This window comes from Scylla paramamosain, chromosome 45, assembly GCF_035594125.1.
Source record: "Scylla paramamosain isolate STU-SP2022 chromosome 45, ASM3559412v1, whole genome shotgun sequence".
Taxonomy (NCBI): Eukaryota; Metazoa; Arthropoda; class Malacostraca; order Decapoda; family Portunidae; genus Scylla; species Scylla paramamosain.
In genome coordinates, this window is record NC_087195.1 from 8,439,727 (window position 1) to 8,467,664 (window position 27,938).

General features: G+C 41.5%; 2 protein-coding genes across 3 annotated transcripts in view; both read right to left on the reverse strand.

Moving 5' to 3' along the window:
* Positions 1 to 931: 931 nt before the first annotated feature.
* On the reverse strand, positions 932 to 1,930 carry LOC135094306 (protein NYNRIN-like). The gene has a single exon (XM_063994302.1). It carries the CDS (start codon positions 1,928 to 1,930, stop codon positions 932 to 934), a length of 999 nt encoding a protein of 332 aa, XP_063850372.1.
* Positions 1,931 to 11,871: 9,941 nt separating this feature from the next.
* Positions 11,872 to 27,938, reverse strand: part of LOC135094264 (uncharacterized) — a 52,699-nt gene continuing 36,632 nt past the window's right edge. For both annotated transcript variants that reach the window (XR_010263687.1, XM_063994246.1), the window contains 2 exons: positions 14,712 to 14,848; positions 11,872 to 13,494 (listed from right to left, as the gene is read on the reverse strand). The gene's annotated coding sequence lies outside the window, so the exon portion shown is untranslated. The remainder of the gene's footprint in view (positions 13,495 to 14,711; positions 14,849 to 27,938) is intronic.

The window sequence follows — 27,938 nt, forward strand, 5'->3', positions numbered from 1 at the left end:
CGTAACAAGCTCAAAACAATTAAAATATTATTTTAATTTAATTCATAAAGGGTGTTTTGCATGTACTTTGTCGTTTTTGGTTCGTAAGCAGTTCAAAAATACTTAAAAGAGAAGTTTTGAATATGGATATTTCGTTTTTTCATATAGGGTGTTTTCAGGGCTTTTGTAGCGTTTTGTTGAGTAGCACGCTCATAAACACTCAAAAGAGCTCGTATTAGCTTGTATTTTGGCATTCTGGCAACTAACAAACGTGAAATACACTCAAAATACATTTTTTTTTTTTCTGTTTCTCCATACAGTGCTATTTATAGTGTAACTTCACCACCCCGTGGGCAGTCACACTTACACTTTTAGGGTCCGGTGCTTCCTGCATACGTGACGGTGAACTTACCCCGCGGTTCTCCGTGTTCTCCCCTGGCTCCCCTCAGAAGGCGAGTAGTAAAACACACTTGTGGCTTCTGGCCCTCTATTCTCCGTTGCTCACACTACACAGTAGTCCTATGCTGTAGCTCGGCACCCCGGGCCTCTTGTCGACCCTCGGAAGGCTTCTTGACGCCTCGCTCCAGCTCACAAAGGCACATACAAGTACAGGAGGCAGTGTCGGCGACGCGCGGGCTTTCTTCCCTCACCAGTGCTCTCCCGCCACTCTGTCTCCCAAACTGTTCCGCCACCAATCCCAGGGCTGCTACACGTCACGTGATACTCCCGAGCCCCAGGGTAGGCGGCCGGCGAGGTGACGTAGTGTGACGTCATCCTCCACTTCAGCTGGGACTCAGTCTGGGTATCTTCATGATCTTGCCCTCTCGTGACACTACCCCCTCCTGTAAAGAGACTGAGCGCCCTCGCTCCCCAACTCTCTCTATTCCCTTTAGGTTACAGATACACCCCCAAAAACAAGAAAATAATACTTCAACTTTAGGTATATCAAAAATCAACAAAGAACATAATCCTCACTCCATTTGGGTGGATGCCGCTCCCGTCTGGGTCTCCCTACTACAGGTCCAGCGTCGACATCCGCCAGTGCCCCCTCCAAGGGACACAACTCATCCGCTCCACCTTCCTCCATCACCAGCGGCTCGTCGTCCCCAAGGCCCTTGTCCTTGTCCTCCTCTTCGTCACTGGTCAGGAGAGCAGCTCGCTCTCCCCAGGAGAAGCTTCCAGGGCCATGGTAACTCCAGAGCCTGTCAGCGTGCACCACCAGTGCCCGCTTCCTTGGCCCTTGGCGTATCCTGAAGGTGACGTCCGAGATGACCTTCTCCACCACGTATGGCCCCTCCCAGGGGCTCTGGAGCTTAGGGGACAATCCTTTCTTACGCCGAGGGTTGTGCAGCCACACCTGATCCCCCTCGCTAAAGGGTGGTGCCGTTGCCCGGCGGTCGTACCGGTCCTTCATCGCCTCACCGGACACCTTCAGGTTACCCCTCACCTGATGGTGCACCTCCCGGAGACGGTCCTGTAGGGCTGTAGCGTACTGGGTGATGGTAGTGGGCAGGTCTTCGTCCGGCGGCCTGCCAGTCACGAGGTCCACTGGTAGCCGGAGCTCCCGCCCACACATCAGCCGGGCTGGCGTGTAACCGGTCACCTCATGCACGGCGGACCGGTAGGCCAAGAGAAGCAGGGGGATTTTTAAGTCCCAGTCCTCCTGCCCTTCCTGGCAATATTTGGCCAACTCCTGCCCCAACGTGCGGTTGTAGCGTTCCACCATGCCATCCGACTGCGGCCGCAGGGGTGTAGTATGAGTTTTCTTGACGCCCAGCAACTGGCAGCACTCCCGGAATACTGCTGACTCAAACTCCCTGCCCTGGTCAGAGTGCAGCTCGTGCGGCACGCCAAACCGGGCGAAGAACTCGTCCACTAACACACCTGCCACGGTGGCAGCCTCATGGTTTGGCAGCGGATACGCTTCCGGCCATTTAGTGAAGTAGTCCATGGTCACACACACAAAGCAGTTACCTCTCAGTGTCTGAGGGAACGGACCCAGGATGTCCACTGCCACCCTCTCCATAGGTGCCCCAACCTGATACACCTGTAAGGGAGCAACAACAACAATCCAACACATATGGTTTCATTGGATCCGGGTACGGTAACACAGGGGCGTTAGCGAGAGCCTCTTTCAGAGTTTCAAAGGCCCGTTGACAGTCCTCGCTCCAGTGAAAGCATGCCCCTTTACGAGTCAAGTGATGGAGTGGCACCGCAATTTGCGCAAAACCCTTCACAAACCTCCGGTAGTACGTACACAACCCAAGGAACCCGCGCACTTCCGTCACACTGCGCGGCACTGGCCACTCCTTAACTGACTCTACCTTACCAGGGTCTGTTTTCACTCCCTCACTACTCACTATGTGACCCAGAAACGGCACTTCCCTCTGGAACAGGCTACACTTCTTTGGACTGAGTTTCACATTTGCCCCCCTGAACCTGTCCAACACTGTCTTAAGCCTCTCCAGAGCCCCCTTGAACGAATTCCCGTACACTAGCACATCGTCCAAGTACACCAGGGCGCTTTTCCACAGCAACCCATCCAACACACGCTCCATTAGACGCTCAAAGGTGGCCGGGGCATTCACCAGACCAAAACTCATCACTTTAAACTGATACAGTCCCTGCCCATACGAGAAGGCCGTTTTCTCTCTGTCCTCCTCCGCAACCTCAACTTGATGGTAACCTGATTTCAAGTCTAAGGTGGAGAACCACTGGGCCCCCGTGAGCGCGTCAAGCGTGTCATCCACCCTCGGTAGAGGGTAAGAGTCCTTTGTCGTCACCGCGTTAAGGCCCCGATAGTCCACACAACACCTGGTAGACCCATCCTTCTTCTTAACGAGGACAACAGCAGCACTCCAGGGACTAGCCGACTTTTCGATTATCCCTTGCGCGCGCAACTCCTCCACGGCTTTTTCCACTTCCAGCCGACGAGCAGGCGCAATCCGGCGGGGCGGCAACTTAACCGGCCGACTATCCCCTGTGTGAATGCGGTGTTTAACCAGACTGGTCCGGCCCAGGTCATTATCTCCCTGCGAGAAAACATCTGCATACAGACTCAGCACTTCCTTCTTCTGTTCCTTACTGAGACGGCAGCGGTGGCTGGCTTCGGGTAGGGACGCAGTATGGGCTCGGTGAGTTTCAAGTGAAGCTTCACACTCCTCTGCGTCAACACCGCCCTCCTGTAGCGGCACCACACTACCTCTGACCGACATAGTCATTTCCCCGAAGTCCAGCACCGCCCTGCTCTGCTTCAGGTAGTCTAGGCCGAGCAAGTTCTCCCCGACGTCCGCTACAAAGACGGGAAGATGCTCCTTCGTGCTGCCAACCGCAATCCTGGCATGCACTGGTCCCCTCAGCTGTGTGCAGTGCCCTGTAATACCACACAGTTGTTGCTGGGCCACCGGGGGCTGTCCAGTTGCCACCACCCCGTCCTGCACGAAGGTACGTTCCGCGCCCGAGTCCACAGTGAGGCAGCAAGATTTGCCATCCACTTGCCCGCCCACCTGCACTGTCCGGGCACCCTCGGCGCGGCAACTTAGGCGGACTGGGGTCTCTGGCTCTCTGGCTGGCGCTCGACCCCTTCCACCAGCCTCTTTCCGTTTCCCCCAGCCTCCTTGCTATCCCTGGGAGAGACGAGGGCACACTCTGCCATCTTGTGCCCCTGACCGCAGTTCCAACAACAGGGTTTGTACTGGTATTGCCCTGCTCTGCCGTTGACAGCCTTTCCGCTACTCGATCCCTGCGGGCAGTACCTCTTGGTGTGCCCTTGCTGCCCGCAAGAGTAGCACTTACCCCTGAACTCACCTAGGGGCGGTGAAGGGCTAGAGTAGGCCTTCTGCACGGCCCCTCTCTTTGCCTTCACTCTCTGCGGGACATAATTCCCGCTGGGTCGCTCCTGCGTCGTCCGGAGAAATGACTCCATCTCCAGGCCCCTCGCCAGGGCCTCCTGAAGGTCCTTGGGGTGTGCCTGCTGGACGTATATCCTCAGTTGTTGGTTATCGATGGCATCAACGAACTGATCCCGCAGGAGAATGATGATCATCTCCTCACTGGCCTCCGGGTACGCACGCCGCACCAGCACCTCCAAATCCTGCGCCAGGCGTGTCAGGGTCTCCCCCGGGCCTCGTAACCTGGCCCGGAACCTTGTCCTGAACACCTCGGTTTGGTGCTGGTACCCGTACCTCCTCTCCAGTGTCGCCGTCACTTTACTATACGAGCACCGCTGGGCAGCTGGCAGCTGGTTCAGGACTTCTAATGCCGGTCCTTTGAGTGCCCACACCAGCTGCATGGCCATCTCAGGGCGACTCCACTGGCGGGCGCTGGCCAAGAGCTCGAACTGTGTCTTATACGCTTCCCAAGACACTGTTCCATCGAACTCCTGTGGCCGGCGCCTCGTCCCGTCCTTCAGCCTCCGTGACGTGGAGCTGGCAGCAGAGGGGTACGACTTTACTGAGGCTGTCGGGGATGGTGGAGGTGATAAGACGTTTACAGGAGAGCGTAGGGGAGACGGTATCACCTTGGCCAATGGAGAAAGGCTGTTTAGGCTTCCGTGACAACTATTATCCTCCTCCTCTTCGTCACTCCCCCCCTCAGTCTCACTAGCACGCCCACTTGACCGGAACAGCGTGCCTTTATGCTGAGAGAGTACAGGAGGCGCCTGTGCCGCCACAACCTCATCCACATATCTCCTCAGTTCACTGGCCGCTTTTTCCACCTCTCCCTTCACCTGATCCTTGGTGAACACTTCACTTAACACCTCGTCTTTAACCCGTGAACACTCCTCCTTCACGAGCCCCATAACCTCCTTAAATACACGGTCTACACTGCTCGTCACCGCTTGCAACTCAGCATGCTGTACCTCTCCCTGCGCCTTCAGGGCACTCATAACATCCGCTAGTGTGATTTCTTTCGCCGCCATGCTGACTTAATTACTGTAAGGCACCGTAACTTAACACAACACGCAGCTTACCATGGCAAAACACACTGCACCGTCCGCCCGCCCGCTGCGATCCACAAGTACGTTACCCGTACCACCGCTGCTCGCCTCCCCTGTGCAATACACACGCACACTCGGTAACACACCGCGACGCACACAGTTAGCACTTAACTCATCCCACTCCTGACACCACTGTAACTTCACCACCCCGTGGGCAGTCACACTTACACTTTTAGGGTCCGGTGCTTCCTGCATACGTGACGGTGAACTTACCCCGCGGCGCTCCGTGTTCTCCCCTGGCTCCCCTCAGAAGGCGAGTAGTAAAACACACTTGTGGCTTCTGGCCCTCTATTCTCCGTTGCTCACACTACACAGTAGTCCTATGCTGTAGCTCGGCACCCCGGGCCTCTTGTCGACCCTCGGAAGGCTTCTTGACGCCTCGCTCCAGCTCACAAAGGCACATACAAGTACAGGAGGCAGTGTCGGCGACGCGCGGGCTTTCTTCCCTCACCAGTGCTCTCCCGCCACTCTGTCTCCCAAACTGTTCCGCCACCAATCCCAGGGCTGCTACACGTCACGTGATACTCCCGAGCCCCAGGGTAGGCGGCCGGCGAGGTGACGTAGTGTGACGTCATCCTCCACTTCAGCTGGGACTCAGTCTGGGTATCTTCATGATCTTGCCCTCTCGTGACAATAGCTTTCGTGTTTTTGTATAGCTTAGAAACACTCATAATACACTTTTCTCGTAGTGTCTTTTTGTTTCCTCATATAGGTACTTTGCAGGCATTTTTTTGTTTTTTTTTGTGTGTAACATACTCAAAAAAAATAAAAATAATTATTTTGTTAATGTTATCCTGTTTCTCAATAAAGGATGATTTTCAACTCCCAATTAGATACTCCATCAGGTCCATGCACCTTCCTCACATCCAAGTCTTCCATCCATTGTTCTTACCTCATCCACTGTTACCTCAATCTCACTTATTCCTCCTACTGACACATCTGTCATCACTGGTCTATCAAATGTTCCCTCTTCAGTGAAGACACTTTGAAAGTAGTCATTCAAAACTTCTGCAATTTCTGTTTCTTGCTCAACATGAGTACCATTTATTTTCAGTTTGTTTAAACCTTTCTTATTCTTCATTTTACCATTCACATATCTATAGAGTTCATTATTACATCTGTCCATAATATCCTTTTCATGATTCTTTTTTTTCTCCTTACCTTTGAGTATTCATTTCTGTTCCTTTTATATTTTTCCCAGACCTTACTTGTTTTCCTTTTCTTCCATTTGATCCAGGCCAGATTTCTCTTCCTCCTTGCTTCCTCACATTGTTTATTAAACCACTCCTGCTTCTTAACCTCTTGTTTCCTTATCTTTGGGACAAATCTCTTTACACCCTCATTGTGTATGTTTATAAATTCTCCCCATTTATCTTCTATTCCAATTGAATTGTCAAATTGGTTCCAGTCCACTTGCTCAAAGTAATTCCTCAATTTTCTAGAGTCTGTTCTTCCATAGTTAAATCTTTGAATTCTGTTGTACTTATTCTTTTGTATCTTTCCTCCTACTCTCATTGAGCACTCCATCACCACATGGTTACTTTTACCTATTGGACATTTATAGTTTATATCCTTGACGACTTCAGGTTCTTCCATAAAAATTAAATCCAGCCTTGAGGGTTCATCTTCTCCCCTGAACCTTGTGTGTCACTGAATTCTCCATTGCCATCCTTAACAACTCTCCTCCCTAAGACTTGTCACTTCTGTCCGCTGATCACTCTTCCCACCTAACCTCTTTGCAGTTGAAATCTTCCGTAATCATTAGATTGTCCCTGCTTGCCATCATGTCTTCCACACATCTTTGTGTATCCTCTAATTTAGCTTTGTATTCCACAATCCCCCAGGAATTTGTTTCAGGAGGAATATATACCACTATAAAGTCTCTTTTTTTCACCTTCTCTTACACACCATCTTTAATTGCTTCAGCCAGTTCATAATCACAATTAGTCTCATGAGCCAATAAATGCTTTCTCACCAAAATCATTACTTCACCTCGTTTTTCACTTTTGTTTCTCAGCCATACATTGTACTTTCCTTCACCCAAATTATTCACCAGAATGTTGTCACTTAGCTTCATTTCAGTAATTTCAATCACATCTGGAGCATACTCTCTTAAATAGTCATTTAGTTCAACCTGTGCAGAAAGTAACCCATTCACAATAGTGTAAGCATTCTTCAATTTCTCACTCCACTTTCTTTTTTTCCAATCATCCACTTTATCAACCTCATGTCCCTGACTTTCCCGTAGAACTTTATCTTTTCCTCCTCTGTTCTGGCTTAGTTTTTTTTTTTTCTTAGCCTGCTTCCACAATTCGCTCATTTTCCCTCTCTCCTCATTCATGTCTCTCTGTATCCAGATGTTATATCTGTCCTTTCTTCCTAATCCCCATGCTCCACTTAGTACCTCTTCTGCTACCATTTATGATTTAAATTTAATCCTCATTGGTTGGCTTTTTACTTCAGTATACTTCCCCAATCTTGTTACTTCCTCATCTACCCTGACCAATCATTCTCATGTTCAGTCACAACTTTTACTAGATCCACTGCAATGCTCCTTTTTTTTTCTCATGTCTATCTTTTCCTCCTTGATCCCAAAAGCAGTTATGCATTTTTTTTCTTCGCAACAGTCTTCCTAACCAAATCTTCCCTTTCTTTAATAACACTCAATAATAAAGTTGTCAGTGCTAAATCATTAGGGAGTTTTAAAAAAAGACAAGACAAATTTATGGATGAGGAGAATGTTTCATGGAGGGAACACCTTGTGTAGGCCTGATGGCTTCTTGCAGCTTCTCTTACCATATTTTTCCAAGTATAGTTCAATCTCAAATTTAGTTCAACCCCTGATTTCTGGCCAGGATATTAGTAATTTATGGTATACCTTGTATATAGGTCTAACACCTATATGAAGGGTAGAAACCTCTAACATCTAACATCCATCTATCAAAAAAATCTCATGACCTTGGAGTGCTGTACTAGTAATTAAATCACCACATTTTATAGGAATGTGAGCAGAGAGAGAGAGAGAGAGAGAGAGAGAGAGAGAGAGAGAGAGAGAGAGAGAGAGAGAGAGAGAGAGAGAGAGAGAGAGAGAGAGAGAGAGACCTGCTCCTCCTTCCTTGTTTATTCAAATGATTAAAGTGTGAAATCTTTATCCTCACACATGGGCACCACACACACACACACACACACACACACACACACACACACACACGCACACACACACACATCCTCACTACTTGTCATGTTTGGTTTATAATGATAATAATGATTGTACCGAGTCACTCAAACTAAATTATCTATGCTGTATACCTCTTACCTAACTCCTCTGACTATAAAATATTCTTTGACTTAACTTCCAAAGTGGAGCACATCCCAAGTCTCTTCCCTCTCATGGAGATCTCCATTCTTGGAGACCTCACTGTTCACCACCAGCTTTGGCTTTCCTTTCCCTTCAGTGACCATCCTGGTGAAGTAGCCTTTAACTTTCTTACAATCCACGACCTAGAGCAACTGATGCAACACCCTCCATGTATTCCTAACTGTCTAGGTCTAGGAGATACACCCAACATTCTTGACCTTTTCCTAACCTCTAACCCTTCCGATTATGCTGTCACCCTATCTTCTCTGTTAGGCTTCTCCAATCACAACCCTGTATCTTGTCCTATTGCTCCAATTCCTCCACAGGATCCCCCCAAAGCAGAGATGCCTCTGGCATTTTGCCTCTTCTAATTGGGGTGACCTGGGGAGATATAGTTCTAATTTTCCTTGGAATGACCATTGCTTGCATGTCACACCCATCTCTGTGTGCTGAGTGTGAGGTGATAGTGTCTGGCATGGAGCTGTACATTCCTCACTTTCTCTTGCTCTAAACCATTCAAATCTTAGTTTACCTCAGCATGTTCTCGTGCTATACATGATAGAGTGGTGGCCCACAAAAGATACTTGAACCTTCCATCACCTGAATTTTGTTCATTTTATATTTCTGCTTGGAATCATCCCAAATCTGTTCTCCAACTAGCCAAAAACTCCTTCATAATTAGAAAATGCCAAAATTTTAGAAGATCTGACTCCCCTCATGACCTCTGGGACCTAACCAAAAACGTCTCCAATAATTTTACTTCATCTTTCCCTTCTCTATTTCAACCAGATGGCAACACTGCCATCTCATCAATCTCTAAAGCTGAACTCTTCACTCATATCTTTGTTAATAACTCTACCTAGGAAGATTAGAGCCTTGTTTCTCCTTCTCCCCCACCCTCCTACCACTTCATGCTGCCCATTAAGACAGTGATGTTTTCCATACCCTTACTGCCCTCAACCGTCAGAAAATGGGATCCCTCCTAATGTATTCCAAAACTGCTTGCACCTTACCTAGTCAGGCTCTTTCAACTCTGTCTGTCAACATCTACATTTCCTTCTTGTTGGAAGTTTGCCAACATTTAACCTGTTACTAAAAACAGTGACCACTCTAATCCCTCAAATTACCATCCTATTGCTTTAATTTCTTGCCTCTCAAGTTTTTTTTTTTTTAATCTATCCTGAACAGAAAGATTCTTAAACATCTATCTCTTCACAACCTCATATCTGATTGCCAGTGTGGTTTCCGTCAAGACCACTCTACTGGTGATCTTCTGGCTTTCCTTACTGAATCTTGGTCATCCTCTTTTAGAGATTTTGGTGAAACTTTCATTGTTGCCTCAGACATATCAAAAGCTTTTGATAGAATCTGGCACAAAGCTTTAATTTCCAAACTACTTTCCTATTGCTTTTATCCTTCTCCCTGTAACTACATCTTAAGTTTCCTGTTTGACCATTCTATTGCTGCTGTGGTAGATGGTCACTGTTCTCTTAAATCTATTAAAAGTGTTGTTCCTCAGGGGTTCTGTCCTGTCACCTACTCTCTTCCTGTTATTTATCAATGATCTAAACCAAACTTCTTGTCCCATCCACTCCTATGCTGATGATACTACTCTGCACTTTTTTCCATGTTTTTTTCATAGATGTCCAACTCTTCAGGAAGTAAACAGCTCATGCAGGGAAGACACAAAACACCAAACTTCTGATCCCTCTAAAATTTCTGATTGAGGCTGAGCAAACTTAGCATTACTCAATGCCTCAAAGACTCAATTTCTCCATCCATCAACTTAACACAACCTTCCAGATAACTATCCCCTCTTTTTCAGTAACATTCAACTGTCCTCCATTTTATACACTGAACATGCTCAGTCTATCCTTTATTTGTAATCTAAACTGGAAACTTCACATCTCATCTCTAGCTAAACCAGCTTCTAAGAAGTTAGGCATTCTGCGTCGTCTCTGGCAGTTTTTCTTGCATTTTCAGCTGCTAGCTCTGTACAGGGGCCTTATTCATCCATCTATGGAGTATACTTCACATGTATTGGAGGGTTCCACTCATACTGCTTTTTAAGATAGGGTGCAATCAAAAGCCTTTTGTCTTATCAACTCCTCACCCCTATTCCATCTACCTCTCTAATTCAGAAGTTAATCAGTATTCTCAGTCATTCATCCCTTTCTCTGGTAAACTCTTGAACTCCCTACCTGCTTCTGTATTTCCTCCTTCCTATGACTTTAACTCTTTCAAGAGGGAGGTTTCAAGACACTTATCCTCTGGAATTTGACCATTGTTTGGCTTCTCTTTGGGATCTGGCACTTAAGTGGGTCTTTTTTATTCCAAATCTTTGTTCCCTTTGTTCCCTTACATAAAAAGGAAAAAAATAATCTACTACTACTACTACTACTACTACTCATAATAATAATAATAATAATAATAATAATGATAATAATAATAATAGTAATAATACATTAATATATAAGTTTAATAATTTTTAATGAAAATATAGTTCATCTTCAAAGTGATTGTGTTGGTTAGTACCAGATTCATATGACAACAAAGGAGGAGCAGGTCTCTCTCTCTCTCTCTCTCTCTCTCTCTCTCTCTCTCTCTCTCTCTCTCTCTCTCTCTCTCTCTCTCTCTCTCTCTCTCTCTCTCTCTCCTTTATCTTCTATTTTCATGAGTAGCATGTATACAGAGCTTTGGTGATGATCTCTTCTTTGGTGATGTCTCTCCCTCTCCTACTCTACACATGATGTGGTGCTGTATATGCTGAATATAAAAACTTGATGTTAGGTTCAGTTTTCCTAATCATCATCTGGTAGCTTGATGAAACCAGACATAACTGTGTAATGTCCAGCTTCCTCTCTTCCTCTGCATAATATCATTCAAGGGTGGCTGCCATGGCTGTTGCGTGGTGTGTGTGTATGTGCATGCATGTCTGTATGTGTAAAATACGAGTATATCCATCTGATGTGAAATGATGACAGTGATGTGGAGAAAGCAGATGTGAGCAATGGCGTTAGGAAAAATCATGGCCAACATTGCATTTAATAATATGTACTACACTATTGGTAATCAGATGGAATGGCACTGTATGACATGTTGGGCCCTTTTGCTGCGAGGCAATCAATAGAATATTGTTCGTTCAGTGATACTTACTCATATTTAATACATGATCCCCCAGTCAGGAAGAGCAAAAATCCAGGAAAGCCGCAGATGATAGGGTTAAGGTGCTCATGAGAGACCACTTAGTAAAAATGCTAAAAGGTAGAGCTAGATTTTACTGTATATAGCCTTGGAAGTGATGTCAGAAGAGAAGACAGTGATGACAGCTATTTTAAACTACTAGTGCCTTGTGATATGAGACAGTGTACTGACCCCAATGTAATGTAACCTTCCTCTAATGGCACTACTGAACATATTCTCAGTGTCAATTGTCAGTAATACTGAAGACACTGAAAATAGAGACTATGAGCTTGATCAGGATGCTTTACAGTGAGCTGCATCACTGTGGTGTGTTACTAAACAAAAGCATGTGTTTTGCTAAGTGTAAGAGGGAGAGGGAATGTATGAAGAGAGAGAACAAAGGAAAGAGGCTGAGAAGGAGATAAATGGAAGGAAGAGAGTAACTTAGGGGGATGTTTAGTATGACGAGTTTTTGCCATACCGTTTATTTGTTTTACACAGAATTTTACGCTGGTACGGCATGGCATATACAACATTCCTCTACCTTTATTTTTTTAATTTCAGAAATAAAAAAAATTAAGGCCCCTTTTCAAAATCCTAGGAAAAAAAATAATAAATCATATGATGTTGTGCCACTCATGTAGGTATACTACTGATCTCTAACTGACTGTTTGAAATTCTGATTCTTATCACTGAATTTGAGAAAGAAATTTTTCTTGCACCTTTCAACTTTCAGCAAGTTTTGACTTTATGAAGATTTTTTTTTGTATGTATAATAATCAATTTAAAATTATAAATGCATACGTTTGCAGATCTTAGTCCATTCTAATAATCCTGAAGGTTTGATGGGAATCTATGAAGCAATGGTTAAGCTTTGGACATTTATAATAAAAAAAATGTTTTGAGGTAGGGGCTCCTAAACATTTGTGTTACTCATCATTCTCTTATTAGTCATCACTGCACTTTTTTATTACATTTACTGTGTCTGTGTCTGTTCACATTTTTTTTTTTTTTTTTTTTTTTGTCTTCCAACTGGACATCCCCCTTAAGTTAGGGAAATATATATGCATATAGATTAGGCTAGAATGAGAGTAGCTGGGAAGGTTCCCCCACTCTCCTGTACTGTGGGGCAGTCATTTGAACAGTGTGCTGTCATGGTGATAATTGCACCTCTAAACTGAGAAATTTTGGTCTCTGCATTTTCATGATGAAGGATGTATGAGTCTATTATCATTTAATTTAACATGAGAAAAGCATGCACAAATTATAATTGAAAAAAGCTATTTTTGGCAAATTACCAAAGGTTCCTTACATATGAGAAGAAATGTGCAAGAAACCCCACAGGCAAGGGATTAACACATTAGAGGCATGGAGAGCAGCACAAATGATTGAAAACATACTGTCTTTTAGCAAAATGTCAACTCTCTCTTGCATGTGGTGAGAGGCATGTTTAAGAAACCTCGCAGCTTAGGAATGAAAAGAAGAAAAAAATGGGATAATTAAAGGAGTAAAGACTACAAAGATCAAATTTCAGTACACCTGCATGCAGAAACACATCTACTGCAGCTATTCATCAAAGAATAAGGGATGGATCCTGTAACAGATACAAAATTAATAGACTGACACATCCACTGCTATAACCTAAACATGCTACTAGAACAGTAAGAAACTTCATATCCTCTTGCCATCTCTTGTATCCATGATCTAGTATATCCAAGTGTAATGAAGAAGTCCATGATTATAGTAATATCCTGAAAACAAAGACATAACATATCTTTTCTCTGTCACTAAGTTCAAGAAACTTTTTCTTATCTTCTTCAGCTTGCAAAGCTTTTCTTTGTTCATTTTTTTTTTCTTGCTGTTTCTTTTCCCTTTGTCTCTCCTGCTTGGCCTGCCTCTGAGCTTTCCTTCTTATGGCCAGCTTGGCTGCCTGTTCTAATTCTTGCTCCTTGGTCAATGGACTTGGAATATTAGCCTAAATGGAACTGGGTGTAAATTACTTAGTCACCTGAAGTTTGAATATATTCATAAAAATATTTGCAAGAAAACATATTCTTCATTAAATACATCACAGCTGACATGACCACACTCTGTAGGTTTCTTTGTAAATTCAAATATTATACTAATAGATAGTACTCAACTAACATATTCTGATAAGGAATATGTATTATATATTATTTTGACATTATGAAGCTCCAATCAATAACAATGTGATACATTCACAATACTAATGTAGTCACAAGGAGCCCCAGAAATTGTGCCTGCTGTACACTAGTAGTGGTACTATACAAGATATCTGCAACCAAAAACCCACAAGAACATCTCAAATTAATTCACCTCATGGCCAAAAATATTCTCAATGCATCTACAAATCTCTTTTCATCAGAGTTTGAACATTACTTGTGATCAACCTTGATATATTTATGTCAATTAATTCTCAAATCTAATTCAAAATGTGTTTCTTTCTTCTTTGTGATCTTTAGGATGTGTAAAATAAGCCTATCATGAATGAAGAATCTTCACACTTCAGTTTTAGAGTAAATGTACGCAAGGTGACACTTGAAAGTCATGATAAAAACCTAACCAAAAGTTACATAGACAGCTGTGTTATGTTCTTTTAACCATGATTTTAGAAGAGTGGATTGATTAACTATTCCTCAACCTCAGCTATCTCCATTTTTGGTAGCACCATCAACAAATTCTAATGGCTTAACAGACATGGGAGGAGCAATGCAAGCAACACTACAACCTTCTACTTCCCACCCAAGCTCAGCAAATTGTACTGATTATTTTTTAACTATGAGAGAGAGAGAGAGAGAGAGAGAGAGAGAGAGAGAGAGAGAGAGAGAGAGAGAGAGAGAGAGAGAGAGAGAGAGAGAGAGAGAGAGAGAGAGAGAGAGAGAGAGAGAGAGAGAGAGAGAGAGAGAGAGAGAGAGAGAGAGAGAGAGAGAGAGAGAGAGAGAGAGAGAGAGAGAGAGAGAGAGAGAGAGAGAGAGAGAGAGAGAGAGAGAGAGAGAGAGAGAGAGAGAGAGAGAGAGAGAGAGGAACCTGGCATTAGATTTTTCTAGACCCATCCTCCCCCATCAGCTTTCTCTATTAACATAAATAAGGTCACTACCCTACACACTCATGAAATCCTTGATGCATAAATAACAACCATTTCATGATGCTTGCTGCATATCACAAACTTACCTTCTTATAATCATATTTATCCGGCCACTATGCCATGAAGCGCCTGAAGGTATTACGACACTTCGTCTGCAGCATCATCAAATAACTCTTGGCACCATCAATAACACTTGGGTTGCAGCTGTGCTCAAGGAGCCAACCTGAGAAGTAAAGCTAGTTCTGTTAAGAACCTAAGAAATAAGTAAAGCTGCAAGAAGCCATCAGGTCCCTGTATGAAATATACCTACCTATTTCCACTATCAACCCTATCCATAAATCTGTCTAATCTTCTCTTAAAGCTCCTAATGACCCAGCACTAACAACTATCCATTCATCTATCATTCTATTTGAGAACCAATTCCTTCCTACCTCTTTTTAAACCCTAATTTTTCAAGCTTGAACCTGTTATTTCTTGGTCTATCCTGGTTACTGATCCTAAGAATTCTGCTCACATCCCCCTTGTTATAATCCTTACACCACTTAAAGACTTCTATCAGGTCCCCTCTTAACCTACATCTCTCTAAAGAATGTAAATTTAACAGCTTCATTCTCACTTCGTAAGGAATACTTCTCATCCCCTGTATCCTTTTAGTCATTCTCTTTTATACTAATTCTAATAGGCCTATATCCTTCCCATAATATGGGGACCAGAAACTGCACAGCATAGTCTAGGTGAGGTCTGACCAGTGCTAAATTTAACTTTAATTTTACTTCAGGTCTTTTACTTTTAACACTCCTAAAAATTAATCTTAATACCCTATTTTCCCTGTTTCTGGCCTCTATGCATTGCTTTCTTAGACAGAGTTCAGAGCTAACTATAACTCCCAAATCTTTTTTGTACACTGAATCTACCAGAGCTTCATTGTTTATTGTGTACCTAATGTGTGGGTTTCCTCTACGTATGCTAAGTACTTTGCATTTGTTAATATAAAACTGCATATGCCATCTGTCTGTCCATTCATTCATCCCATCCAAATCTGCCTGCAAGGCAATGGCATCTGATTCTGACCTAATTAATCTATCTTTGTGTCATCTGCAAACTTACTAACATCACTACTAATTTCACTGATATATACTGAAAACAACAATGGCCCTAATACTGATCCCTGTGGCACCCCACTAATTATTTAACCACACTCAGATTCAAAGAAGTTTATTACAACTCTCTGTCACCTATTGCTTAGCCACGACTCTATCCAGTGTAACACCTCCCCATCTATCCTGTGCGCCCTAACCTTTCTCAGGAGCCTCTGATGGGGTACCTTGTCAAACGCTTTACACTAAAGGCCAGATATAGGATGTCATAACTATCACCATTATCTGCCGCCTCATAAACTTTATTGTAAAAACTTAACAAGATCGCCAGGTAAGACTTCCCCTTTGTGAAGCCATGCCGTGACTGATTTATCAAGTTATGTTTGTCTAAATGCTTCTTAATATTCTTTGCTATTACCGACTCCATTATTTTACATACAACAGAAATTAGGCTGACAGGTCTATCATTCGATGTTAAAGTTTTATCTCCTTTTAGATAGATACTACATTCACCTGTTCTTTATGTTATAGTCTTTATGTTATAGTATAACATAAAGACATAAAATCCTAATACCATATTTCCATGAGTATAGATTGAGTTCTGAAGGCCAAATATTTAGGCAAAAGACTGGGGATTGACCCTAAACACAGCGATCAGATTTCTTAAGTTGAAAATTCAGGAATTCAAGCATGATAGGAAGTGCCAGTAACAACTCTTGGCTTTAGAAATGAGGTATTTACTTATTATGACCAGTACACAAGATAAATCTTTACCAGTTACTAAGTAATGAAGAGATGTGTTGTGCCTCTAGCAGATAAAGCTCACGAATATATAATAGGCTACTTGACTTATTTTATATTGTGGTTTCAATAGTCTTTGTTGAAATACTCGTACTGATCACAGGTTTGGTCACCATATGCATATAATTCATACATAATCAAAACAACCACAGACTGAAATACACAATAAAAACCCATTACAAATTTTTATATTCAGCATATACAGCACCACATCATGTGTAGAGTAGGAGAGGGAGAGACATCACCAAAGAAGAGATCATCACCAAAGCTCTGTATACATGCTACTCATGAAAATAGAAGATAAAGGAGAGAGAGAGAGAGAGAGAGAGAGAGAGAGAGAGAAGAGAGAGAGAGAGAGAGAGAGAGAGAGAGGAGAGAGAGAGAGAGAGAGAGAGAGAGAGAGAGAGAGAGAGAGAGACCTGCTCCTCCTTTGTTGTCATATGAATCTGGTACTAACCAACACAATCACTTTGAAGATGAACTATATTTACATTGAAAATTATTAAACTTATATATTAATGTATTAATACTATTATTATTATCATTACCATTATTGATATTATTATTATTATTATTAGTATTAGTAGTAGTAGTAGTAGTAGTAGTAGTAGTAGATTATTTTTTTCCTTTTTATGTAAGGGAACAAAGGGAACAAAGATTTGGAATAAAAAAGACCCACTTAAGTGCCAGATCCCAAAGAGAAGCCAAACAATGATCAAATTCCAGAGGATAAGTGTCTTGAAACCTCCCTCTTGAAAGAGTTAAAGTCATAGGAAGGAGGAAATACAGAAGCAGGTAGGGAGTTCAAGAGTTTACCAGAGAAAGGGATGAATGACTGAGAATACTGATTAACTTCTGAATTAGAGAGGTAGATGGAATAGGGGTGAGGAGTTGATAAGACAAAAGGCTTTTGATTGCACCCTATCTTAAAAAGCAGTATGAGTGGAACCCTCCAATACATGTGAAGTATACTCCATAGATGGATGAATAAGGCCCCTGTACAGAGCTAGCAGCTGAAAATGCAAGAAAAACTGCCAGAGACGACGCAGAATGCCTAACTTCTTAGAAGCTGGTTTAGCTAGAGATGAGATGTGAAGTTTCCAGTTTAGATTACAAATAAAGGATAGACTGAGCATGTTCAGTGTATAAAATGGAGGACAGTTGAATGTTACTGAAAAAGAGGGGATAGTTATCTGGAAGGTTGTGTTAAGTTGATGGATGGAGGAATTGAGTCTTTGAGGCATTGAGTAATGCTAAGTTTGCTCAGCCTCAATCAGAAATTCTAGAGAGATCAGAAGTTTGGTGTTTTGTGTCTTCCCTGCATGAGCTGTTTACTTCCTGAAGAGTTGGACATCTATGAAAAAAACATGGAAAAAAGTGCAGGGTAGTATCATCAGCATAGGAGTGGATGGGACAAGAAGTTTGGTTTAGATCATTGATAAATAATAGGAAGAGAGTATGTGACAGAACAGAACCCCTGAGGAACAACACTGTTAATAGATTTAAGAGAACAGTGACCATCTACCACAGCAGCAATAGAATGGTCAAACAGGAAACTTAAGATGTAGTTACTGGGAGAAGGATAAAAGCAATAGGAAGGTAGTTTGGAAATTAAAGCTTTGTGCCAGATTCTATCAAAAGCTTTTGATATGTCTGAGGCAACAATGAAAGTTTCACCAAAATCTCTAAAAGAGGATGACCAAGATTCAGTAAGGAAAGCCAGAAGATCACCAGTAGAGTGGTCTTGATGGAAACCACACTGGCAATCAGATATGAGGTTGTGAAGAGATAGATGTTTAAGAATCTTTCTGTTCAGGATAGATTGAAAAAAAAAACTTGAGAGGCAAGAAATTAAAGCAATAGGATGGTAATTTGAGGGATTAGAGTGGTCACTGTTTTTAGTAACAGGTTAAATGTTGGCAAACTTCCAACAAGAAGGAAATGTAGATGTTGACAGACAGAGTTGAAAGAGCCTGACTAGGTAAGGTGCAAGCAGTTTTGGAATACATTAGGAGGGATCCCATTTTCTGACGGTTGAGGGCAGTAAGGGTATGGAAAACATCACTGTGAAGAGTCTTAATGGGCAGCATGAAGTGGTAGGAGGGTGGGGGAGAAGGAGAAACAAGGCTCTAATCTTCCTAGGTAGAGTTATTAACAAAGATATGAGTGAAGAGTTCAGCTTTAGAGATTGATGAGATAGTAATGTTGCCATCTGGTTGAAATAGGGAAGGGAAAGATGAAGAAGTAAAATTTTTGGAGACGTTTTTGGTTAGGTCCCAGAGGTCATGAGGGGAGTCAGATCTTCTAAAACTTTGGCGTTTTCTAATTATGAAGGAGTTTTTGGCTAGTTGGAGAACAGATTTGGGATGATTCCAAGCAGAAATATAAAATGCACAAAAATCAGGTGATGGAAGGTTCAAGTATCTTTTGTGGGCCACCACTCTATCATGTATAGCATGAGAACATGCTGAGGTAAACTAAGATATGGATGGTTTAGAGCAAGAGAAAGTGAGGAATGTACAGCTCCATGCCAGACACTATCACCTCACACTCAGCACACAGAGATGGGTGTGACATGCAAGCAATGGTCATTCCAAGGAAAATCAGAACTATATCTCCCCAGGTCACCCCAATTAGAAGAGGCAAAATGCCAGAGGCATCTCTGCTTTGGGGGGATCCTGTGGAGGAATTGGAGCAATAGGACAAGATACAGGGTTATGACTGGAGAAGCCTAACAGAGAAGATAGGGTGACAGCATAATCGGAAGGGTTAGAGGTTAGGAAAAGGTCAAGAATGTTGGGTGTATCTCCTAGACCTAGACAGTTAGGAATACATGGAGGGTGTTGCATCAGTTGTTCTAGGTCGTGGATTATAAGAAAGTTAAAGGCTACTTCACCAGGATGGTCAGTGAAGGGAAAGGAAAGCCAAAGCTGGTGGTGAACAGTGAGGTCTCAAAGAATGGAGATCTCCATGAGAGGGAAGAGACTCGGGATGTGCTCCGCTTTGGAAGTTAAGTCAAAGAATATTTTATAGTCAGAGGAGTTAGGTAAGAGATATATAGCATAGATAATTTAGTTTGAGTGACTCGGTACAATCATTATTATAATTATATAACCAAACATGACAAGTAGTGAGGATGTGTGTGTGTGTATTTACCTAGTTTGTATAGTACAGGGTCCGAGCCAAAGCTCAATTAGTCCTGTCTCCATACCCGAATTTGTCCAATTTCTCTTTAAACATGTGCACACTCTTTGCCGCAACTACCTCTTCTTTTAAGTTATTCCATATTTCAACCGTTCGATGCGGAAAGCTGTATTTCTTAATATCTCCCAAACAAAGACTCTTCTTTAATTTCTTCATATGTCCCCTTGTACGTCTATCTCCTTCCTCCACTTTTACAACTAGGTCATCTCTGTCTATCTTCTCCATGCCATTTACTAATTTGAACATTGTTATCAGGTCTCCTCTTTCCCTTCTTTCTTGCAGTGTTGGTAATCCAATTTCTTCCAGTCTTTCCTCGTAACTTAGGTCTTCCAATTCAGGTATCATTTTCGTAGCTGTTCTTTGTATTCTTTCCAATTTCCTTATATCTTTCTTTTTGTGTGGAGACCATACCACTGCTGCGTATTCCAGTTTGGGACGTATCATGTGTGTTATGATTTTCTTCATTATTTCTTTGTCTAGGTAATTAAATGCCATCCTGATATTTGCTAGCAAATTATATGTAGAGCCAAATATTCCATTGATGTGTTTTTCTGGTGAAAGCGTGTCTTGAATTATTACTCCCAAGTCTTTTTCTTCTTTGCTCTTTGGTATTGTGATACCTCCCATCTTATACTCCCATGAAGGTCTCCTTTTACTTCTTCCCATCTCCATTACATGGCACTTCTTTATATTGAATTCTAATTTCCATCGTTTACTCCATTCATAAATTCTATCAATATCCCTCTGTAGTTCCTCACAATCCTCTTGGTTCTTTATTACTTTCATCAATTTTGCATCATCTGCAAACATATTAATGTAGCTATTTAAACCCACCGTCATATCATTTATATAGACCTGAAACATTACAGGTGCCAACACAGACCCTTGTGGTACTCCGCTTGTTACTTCGCACCAACTTGATTTATTATCTCTGATTACTGTACTCATTTCCCTACCTTGGAGATAATCCTTCATCCACTTAAGTATTTTTCCTTTTAGCCCTCCTCGATGTTCCAGTTTCCATATGAGTCTTTTATGTGGAACTGTATCAAAAGCTTTTTTCAGATCTAAATAGACAGCATCAACCCAACCATCTCTCTCTTGTAGTTTATCTATTACTCTTGTATAAAAGCTCAGTAAGTTTGTTACGCAAGATCTCTCTTTCCTGAAACCAAATTGTTTTTCTGTTATTATATTTTCTTGTTCAAGATATTGCACCCATCTGTTTTTAATGACTATTTCACAGAGTTTACTTACAATACTCATGAGTGAGACTGGTCTGTAATTCAGTGGTTCCATTTTATTACCTCCTTTGTATAACGGTACTATATTTGCTCTCTTCCATTCCTTTGGTACTTTTCCTTCCTTTAAAGAACTGTTAATTATCTCCCATATTGGTTCTTCCAATTCCTCTCTACATTCTTTCAATATCCATCCATTTACTTCGTCTGGCCCCATCGCCTTCCTAGTATCTAGCTCTTCCAGTAGTCTTTTAATCTCTTTTCTTTCCACTTGTATGTTTGCTATTCCTTTCTAATGTTCCTCATCTCCCAGTGATGCAAAGGCAGTTTCTCTTGTAAATACAGACTTAAAGCTTTTATTCAGTATCTCAGCCATCTCTTGTGTGGTTTCATAAATTTCTCCATTTTCCTTCAGCTTTGTAATAGTATCTCTATGCTTTATTTTTCCATTTACATATCTATAGAAAAGTTTGGGTTCTTCTTTACACTTTCCAACTACATCTCTTTCAAAATTTCTTTCTTCTTCTCTTCTTATTTAAACATAATCATTTCTAGCTGTCCTGTATTCTTCTCTATTTATCTCATTCCATTGTTTCCTCATTTTTTTCCAAGCCCTCTCCTTTTTCTTTTTTGCCTCTGCACACTTTGCATTAAACCACACTTTCTTATTTTCTTTTACCTTATATCTTGGCACATATCTTTCAACACCTCTAAACTTGCTTAAAAACACTTCATATTTTTTCTGCACCTCCATACCTCTTAATAAATTATTCCAATCAAGCTCTCCGTAGAATTTCTTTAACCCTGTAAAGTCTGCCTTAGCATAATTTTTTCTCTCATTTTTATATTCCTCATTGAATTTTGGCACTTCTTCTTTGATCTCTATCTCTATCTCACATGATCACTTTTTCCCACTGGACACAAATATTCTATACTTGGTTCATTTTCTGGCTTTTTTGTAAAGACCAAGTCTAGTAGCGATGGTTCATCTTCCCCTCTGTACCTAGTATTTTCTTTCACCCATTGATCCATCGTGTTTACCATCATAGTCTGTAAAAATTCTTCACTCCATGTACTGGCAATCCCTGTCACCTCCATCTCCCCCCAGTTTATCTATTTGCTATTAAAATCTCCTACTAGTAACACCTTGTTTCTTATCTTTAGCATGTCATCTATACTTTTTATGAACTCGCTTTGCATGTGCTTATAATCATCAGTCACCCAAGTGTTGGTCTTTGGAGGCATGTATGCAACAATAATTTTTCTGCTTTCTTGTCCTTGGATCTTGATCTCCACACTCAATGTTTCTGAGCTCCCTTCACCATATTCCACTGTTTCTATCAAGATGTTTTTTCTTACTAGAATCATCACTCCTCCTCCTCCCTTATTCTTTCTATCTCTTCTCCATATGTTGTATCCTTCTTCTTCAAATTCAACATTAATCTCCCTTGTTAGTTTTGTTTCCGTAATGCATGCCACTTCTGGTTTCTTTTCATGTAAATAATCTCTTAGTTCCCTTAGGCTGGACACTAATCCGTCTATGTTTGTATACAAAACTTTAATTTTATTTATTGTGGACCCATTTCTTTTGTGTTCTCTCTTTGTTGTCTTACTTCTTGCTCTGCATTCTTTAACCACCATTTCCTCATTTTCATGTCTATCACTCTCCATATATATCTTTCTGCCTGTTCCTGTGTTCTCTCTTCATGTTTTGTCTTGGCCTCCTCTTTTAACTCTTTCACCTTGTTTCTTTCCTCCTCATTCATTTCTCTTCTTATATATATATCCTTCATACCCTCTATCTTTCTTAACAAACTCGTTCTTCTCAGGATGTATTCGGCTGCCGCTTGGGTATTAAGTCTTATTTTCATGGGACGTTTCCCCCCTTCTGAATATTTCCCAATCCTGTACACTTCTTCTATTTGTATATCCATTTCATCTCCTACAATTTTCCCAATGATTTCTTTTGCTCTTTGTAATTCTTCTCTTTCTCTTAGAACTTTATTTGATGTGTGTGTGTGTGTGTGTGTGTGTGTGTGTGTGTGTGTGTGTGTGTGTGTGTGTGTGTGTGTGTGTGTGTGGTGCCCATGTGTGAGGACAAAGATTTCACACTTTAATCATTTGAATAAACAAGGAAGGAGGAGCAGGTCTCTCTCTCTCTCTCTCTCTCTCTCTCTCCTATCCCCCTTCAATCTCTCTCATCTTTCCAGGTCTCTTTTTCTCATCTCTTTCCCTTACTCCTCTTCCCCCTCTCCTGCTCTCTCTCTCTCTCTCTCTCTCTCTCTCTCTCTGCTCACATTCCTATAAAATGTGGTGATTTAATTACTAGTACAGCACTCCAAGGTCATGAGATTTTTTTGATAGATGGATGTTAGATGTTAGAGGTTTCTACCCTTCATATAGGTGTTAGACCTATATACAAGGTATACCATAAATTACTAATATCCTGGCCAGAAATCAGGGGCTGAACTAAATTTGAGATTGAACTATACTTGGAAAAATATGGTAAGAGAAGCTGCAAGAAGCCATCAGGCCTACACAAGGTGTTCCCTCCATGAAACATTCTCCTCATCCATAAATTTGTCTTGTCTTTTTTTTTAAACTCCCTAATGATTTAGCACTGACAACTTTATTATTGAGTGTATTCTATTCATTTACCACTGATATGTCTTAAAGATGCATATAGGAGAGGCACATTCAGTCATGTAAAGAACATTCACTGACTGTCAACACAAATGTGGGTAGAATGATAAAATATATGTAAACAAGGAAGTACAAGAAGTGTATGAAAGCTACTAGAAGAAGGGTTTTAATAGATTGGAAAAAAAATGCTAAAGTATGTAGAGAGAGAGAGAGAGAGAGAGAGAGAGAGAGAGAGAGAGAGAGAGAGAGAGAGAGAGAGAGAGAGAGAGAGAGAGAGAGAGAGAGAGAGAGAGAGAGAGAGAGAGAGAGAGAGAGAGAGAGAGAGAGAGAGAGAGAGAGAGAGAGTGTTACATACATACAAAGGTCACAGAAGACCTTGCAGTCCAATGTCACTACTGACGAGTAGAAGTTGACCCTCATTTGTCCATGGTGCTTTGTTACCCAGGGTTTGAGAACAGCACGACATTTACGGTACTTGAGCACTTTATGCAAGTTGTCCTGAAGTGTGCATATTACAACATCACCATGTATCTTGGGGTTTTTGTGCTTTGACTCTTTTGCTGTAAGGGTTAAGTTGGACTCCACCTGCCTTTTGATGACATTCAGGGTCCTGTTCAAAAGCAGTATTTTCTTCCTAGGCCTTTTCTTATAGGACAGGATGGGACTGGGTTCAGCATCATGTATTCTCTTTGTCCATAACTGTGCTGTACAGAGTGAAACTCCTATATTCTCAGCAATACACCAACTAGACTTTCCCTCCTTGTAGAAGACATGTATGACCTCTATCTGAGCCTATGTGAGTTACTTTTTCTTTGGCATGGTTAGCAGTAGAGGGGTTGGAAGTAAATGTGCCTCACAAAGAAATTGGCAAGAAAAAGAACCACAGAGCAGCAGACATTCTCTCCTTGCCAAGCATGTGGCACATTTAGTGTATTCTGGGAAGTGGAGACTGGAAGCAAGACATCAATGAGTTGCCAAGTAAAAATGTTGCCAGATCTTTCAAGAAATAATGCAATGGCAGGGGTATTTTATTAAGTGTGGTTTTCATATATGTTCCACCTGCCACGCATATAGCAACCACATCTACTGTATGTAGCACTTAATACTTATCCACATTAAAACTCATTTGCCAGGTTTGCCCGCATCCTGACAACTTGTCTGGATTGCTCTGCATACTGCATTTTTTTTTTTTTCACTTGTTTGCTAGAAACTACGGAATTTGCTATTTTGATGTCATCAGCAAACTTCAATATTAATAACACTCTCATCTATGTCCTAAAATTGATCCTTATGCCACCTCACTGGTTATGTTAGTCCACTTGGATGTTTTTTTTTTCATTTATTACTACTATTTCTTTATGGTTGTTCAGCCAGTTTTCTACCCACCTCAAAACTCTGCTTTGGATACAATGCAATTTTAGCTTAATCAGTAAATGTTTGTGGGAGAACTTTGTCAAAGGCCTTTTGAAAATCAAGATGTTATATCTACCTCTTTACTTTTGTCATAATGATTCGGAATATCATAGAAGTCTACGAGGTTTGTCAAACGAGTGTTTGTCATGGAAGCTGTATTGAGTGTTTTCCTATAAGTGATAAACAAGTTTATCTCTAATAAATGTTTCTAGCATGTTGCATACAACTTTAAGCTAACTGGCCAGTAATTGCAGGGTAAAGATTTACTGCCTTCTTTTAAAATCTGAGTTATGTTAGCGAGCTTCCGCTCATTAGGCACTTTACTGGACTACAGGATTTATAGAATGATAGAGTCAAGAATTCAACCAATTCACATTTAACTTCTTTTATCATGCAGGGGGAGATTGTGTCAAGCCTGGGTGACTTACTTCAAGTTTGACGGTACATTTTGACACGTCTCTCCTTGTTATATTGATACTACTTAAGGCATCGCGGTTATTTATTTGGGCTGCTGGTACTTGGTAGTGTAGGGATATCGCTGAGGTCTTCTGGTGTAAAATCCAATGCAAAGGAAGTGTTAAGAATGCGACTGATTTGCTTCTCATTTGTGAAATCTCCATTTTCATCAATAATTGGTCCAATAGTTTAGGTAATCATTCTCTTCTCCCTGACAAAGCTATAAAATTCTTTCAGGTTTGTCTTACTTTGGTTTGCAATGTGTAATTCAGTGGACCTTTTGCTCTGTTTCATTAATCATTTTGCTTTACACTTAACTCTCTGAATCTAGTTAATTCTTCATTATTAATGGAAGAATTCAATCTGTTATGGGTGTCCCTCTTGACACGCAGACATTCAGCAATTTGTCTGTTCCACCACTTTGGCTTAACATATTGAATAGGACATCAATTTTTTTGAAAGCATGCATTCTTGCACAGCTTTTGAATAACTTTCAGTGAAATATTTCCATAGAGCATTAATATTTGTGCTGGTACATAAGTAACTCCAGCTGATTTGCTTGAGCACTGATCTGAATTTAAAAAAGTTTGCTCTATGTAGTTACAAATTTTTCTTTGCTTTTATTTGATTCGTCAGCCAAGAAGAGAGAGAGAGAGAGAGAGAGAGAGAGAGAGAGAGAGAGAGAGAGAGAGAGAGAGAGAGAGAGAGAGAGAGAGAGAGAGAGAGAGAGAGAGAGAGAGAGAGAGAGAGAGAGAGAGAGAGAGAGAGAGAGATGCAGATAGATGGGGTAAAGGGAAGGGGGAGAGGGCAACAGTAGACACAAACAGGTAGTAAAGAAATCAACTGAGGCAAAGAACTACAAAAACTTTATATATATATATATATATATATATATATATATATATATATATATATATATATATATATATATATATATATATATATATATATATATTATATAGAAAAGAAAGGAATCTGGATGCTTTCCCTGCTCATCTTCTATATATATATATATATATATATATATATATAAATTTTTTTTTTATGTAGGAAGGACACTGGCCAAGGGCAACAAAAATCCAATAAAAAATATGCCCACTGAAATGCCAGTCCCATAAAAGGGTCAAAGCAGTGGTCAAAAATTGATGAATAAGTATCTTGAAACCTCCCTCTTGAAGGAATTCAAGTCATAGGAAGGTGGAAATACAGAAGCAGGCAGGGAGATCCAGAGTTTACCAGAGAAAGAGATGAATGATTGAGAATACTGGTTAACCCTTGCATTAAAGAGGTGGACAGAAAGGTGAGAGAAAGAAAAAAGTTTTGTGCAGCGAGGCCGCAGGAGGAGGGGAGGCATGCAGTTAGCAAGACCAGAAGAGCAGTTAGCACGAAAATAGCGGCAGAAGACGGCTAGATATGCAGCATTGCGGCAGTGAGAGAGAGGCTGAAGACAGTCAGTGAGAGGAGAGGAGTTGATGAGACGAAAAGCTTTTGATTCCACCCTGTCTAGAAGAGCAGTATGAGTGAAACGCCCCCAGACATGTGAAACATACTCCATACATGGACGGATAAAGCCCTTGTACAGAGTTAGCAGCTGGGGGGTTGAGAAAAACTGGCGGAGACGTCTCAAAACACTTAACTTCATAGAAGCTGTTTTAGCTAGAGATGAGATGTAAAGTTTCCAGTTCAGATTATAAGTAAAGGACAGACCGAGGATGTTCAGTGTAGAAGAGGGGAACAGTTGAGTGTCATTGAAGAAGAGGGGATAGTTGTCTGGAAGGTTGTGTCGAGTTGATAGATGGAGGAATTGAGTTTTTGAGGCATTGAACAATACCAAGTTTGCTCTGCCCCAATCAGAAATTTTAGAAAGATCTGAAGTCAAACGTTCTGTGGCTTCCCTGCGTGAAATGTTTACCTCCTGAAGGGTTGGATGTCTATGAAAAGATGTGGAAAAGTGCTGGGTGGTATCATCAGCGTAGGAATGGATAGGACAAAAAGTTTGGTTTAGAAGATCATTAATGAATAATAAGAAGAGAGTGGGTGACAGGACATAACCCTGAGGAACACCGCTGTTAATAGATTTAGGAGAAGAACAGTGACCATCTACCACAGCAGCAATAGAATGGTCAGAAAGGAAACTTGAGATGAAGTTACAGAGAGAAGGATAGAAACTGTAGGAGGGCAATTTGGAAATCAAAGCTTTGTGCCAGACTCTATCAAAAGCCTTCGATATATCCATGGCAACAGCAAAAGTTTCACCAAAATCTCTAAAAGAGGATGACCAAGACTCAGTAAGGAAAGCCAGAAGATCACCAGTAGAGTGGCGTTGACGGAACCCATACTGGCGATCAGATAGAAGGTTGTGAAGTGATAGATGTTTAAGAATCTTTATGTTCAGGATAGATTAAAAAACTTTAGATAGGCAGGAAATTAAAGCAATAGGACGGTAGTTTGAGGGATT

Excerpts from the sequence above, each read along its gene's own strand:
- LOC135094306 (XM_063994302.1), bottom strand. The coding sequence starts at position 1,930 with ATGGACTACTTCACTAAATGGCCGGAAGCGTATCCGCTGCCAAACCAT.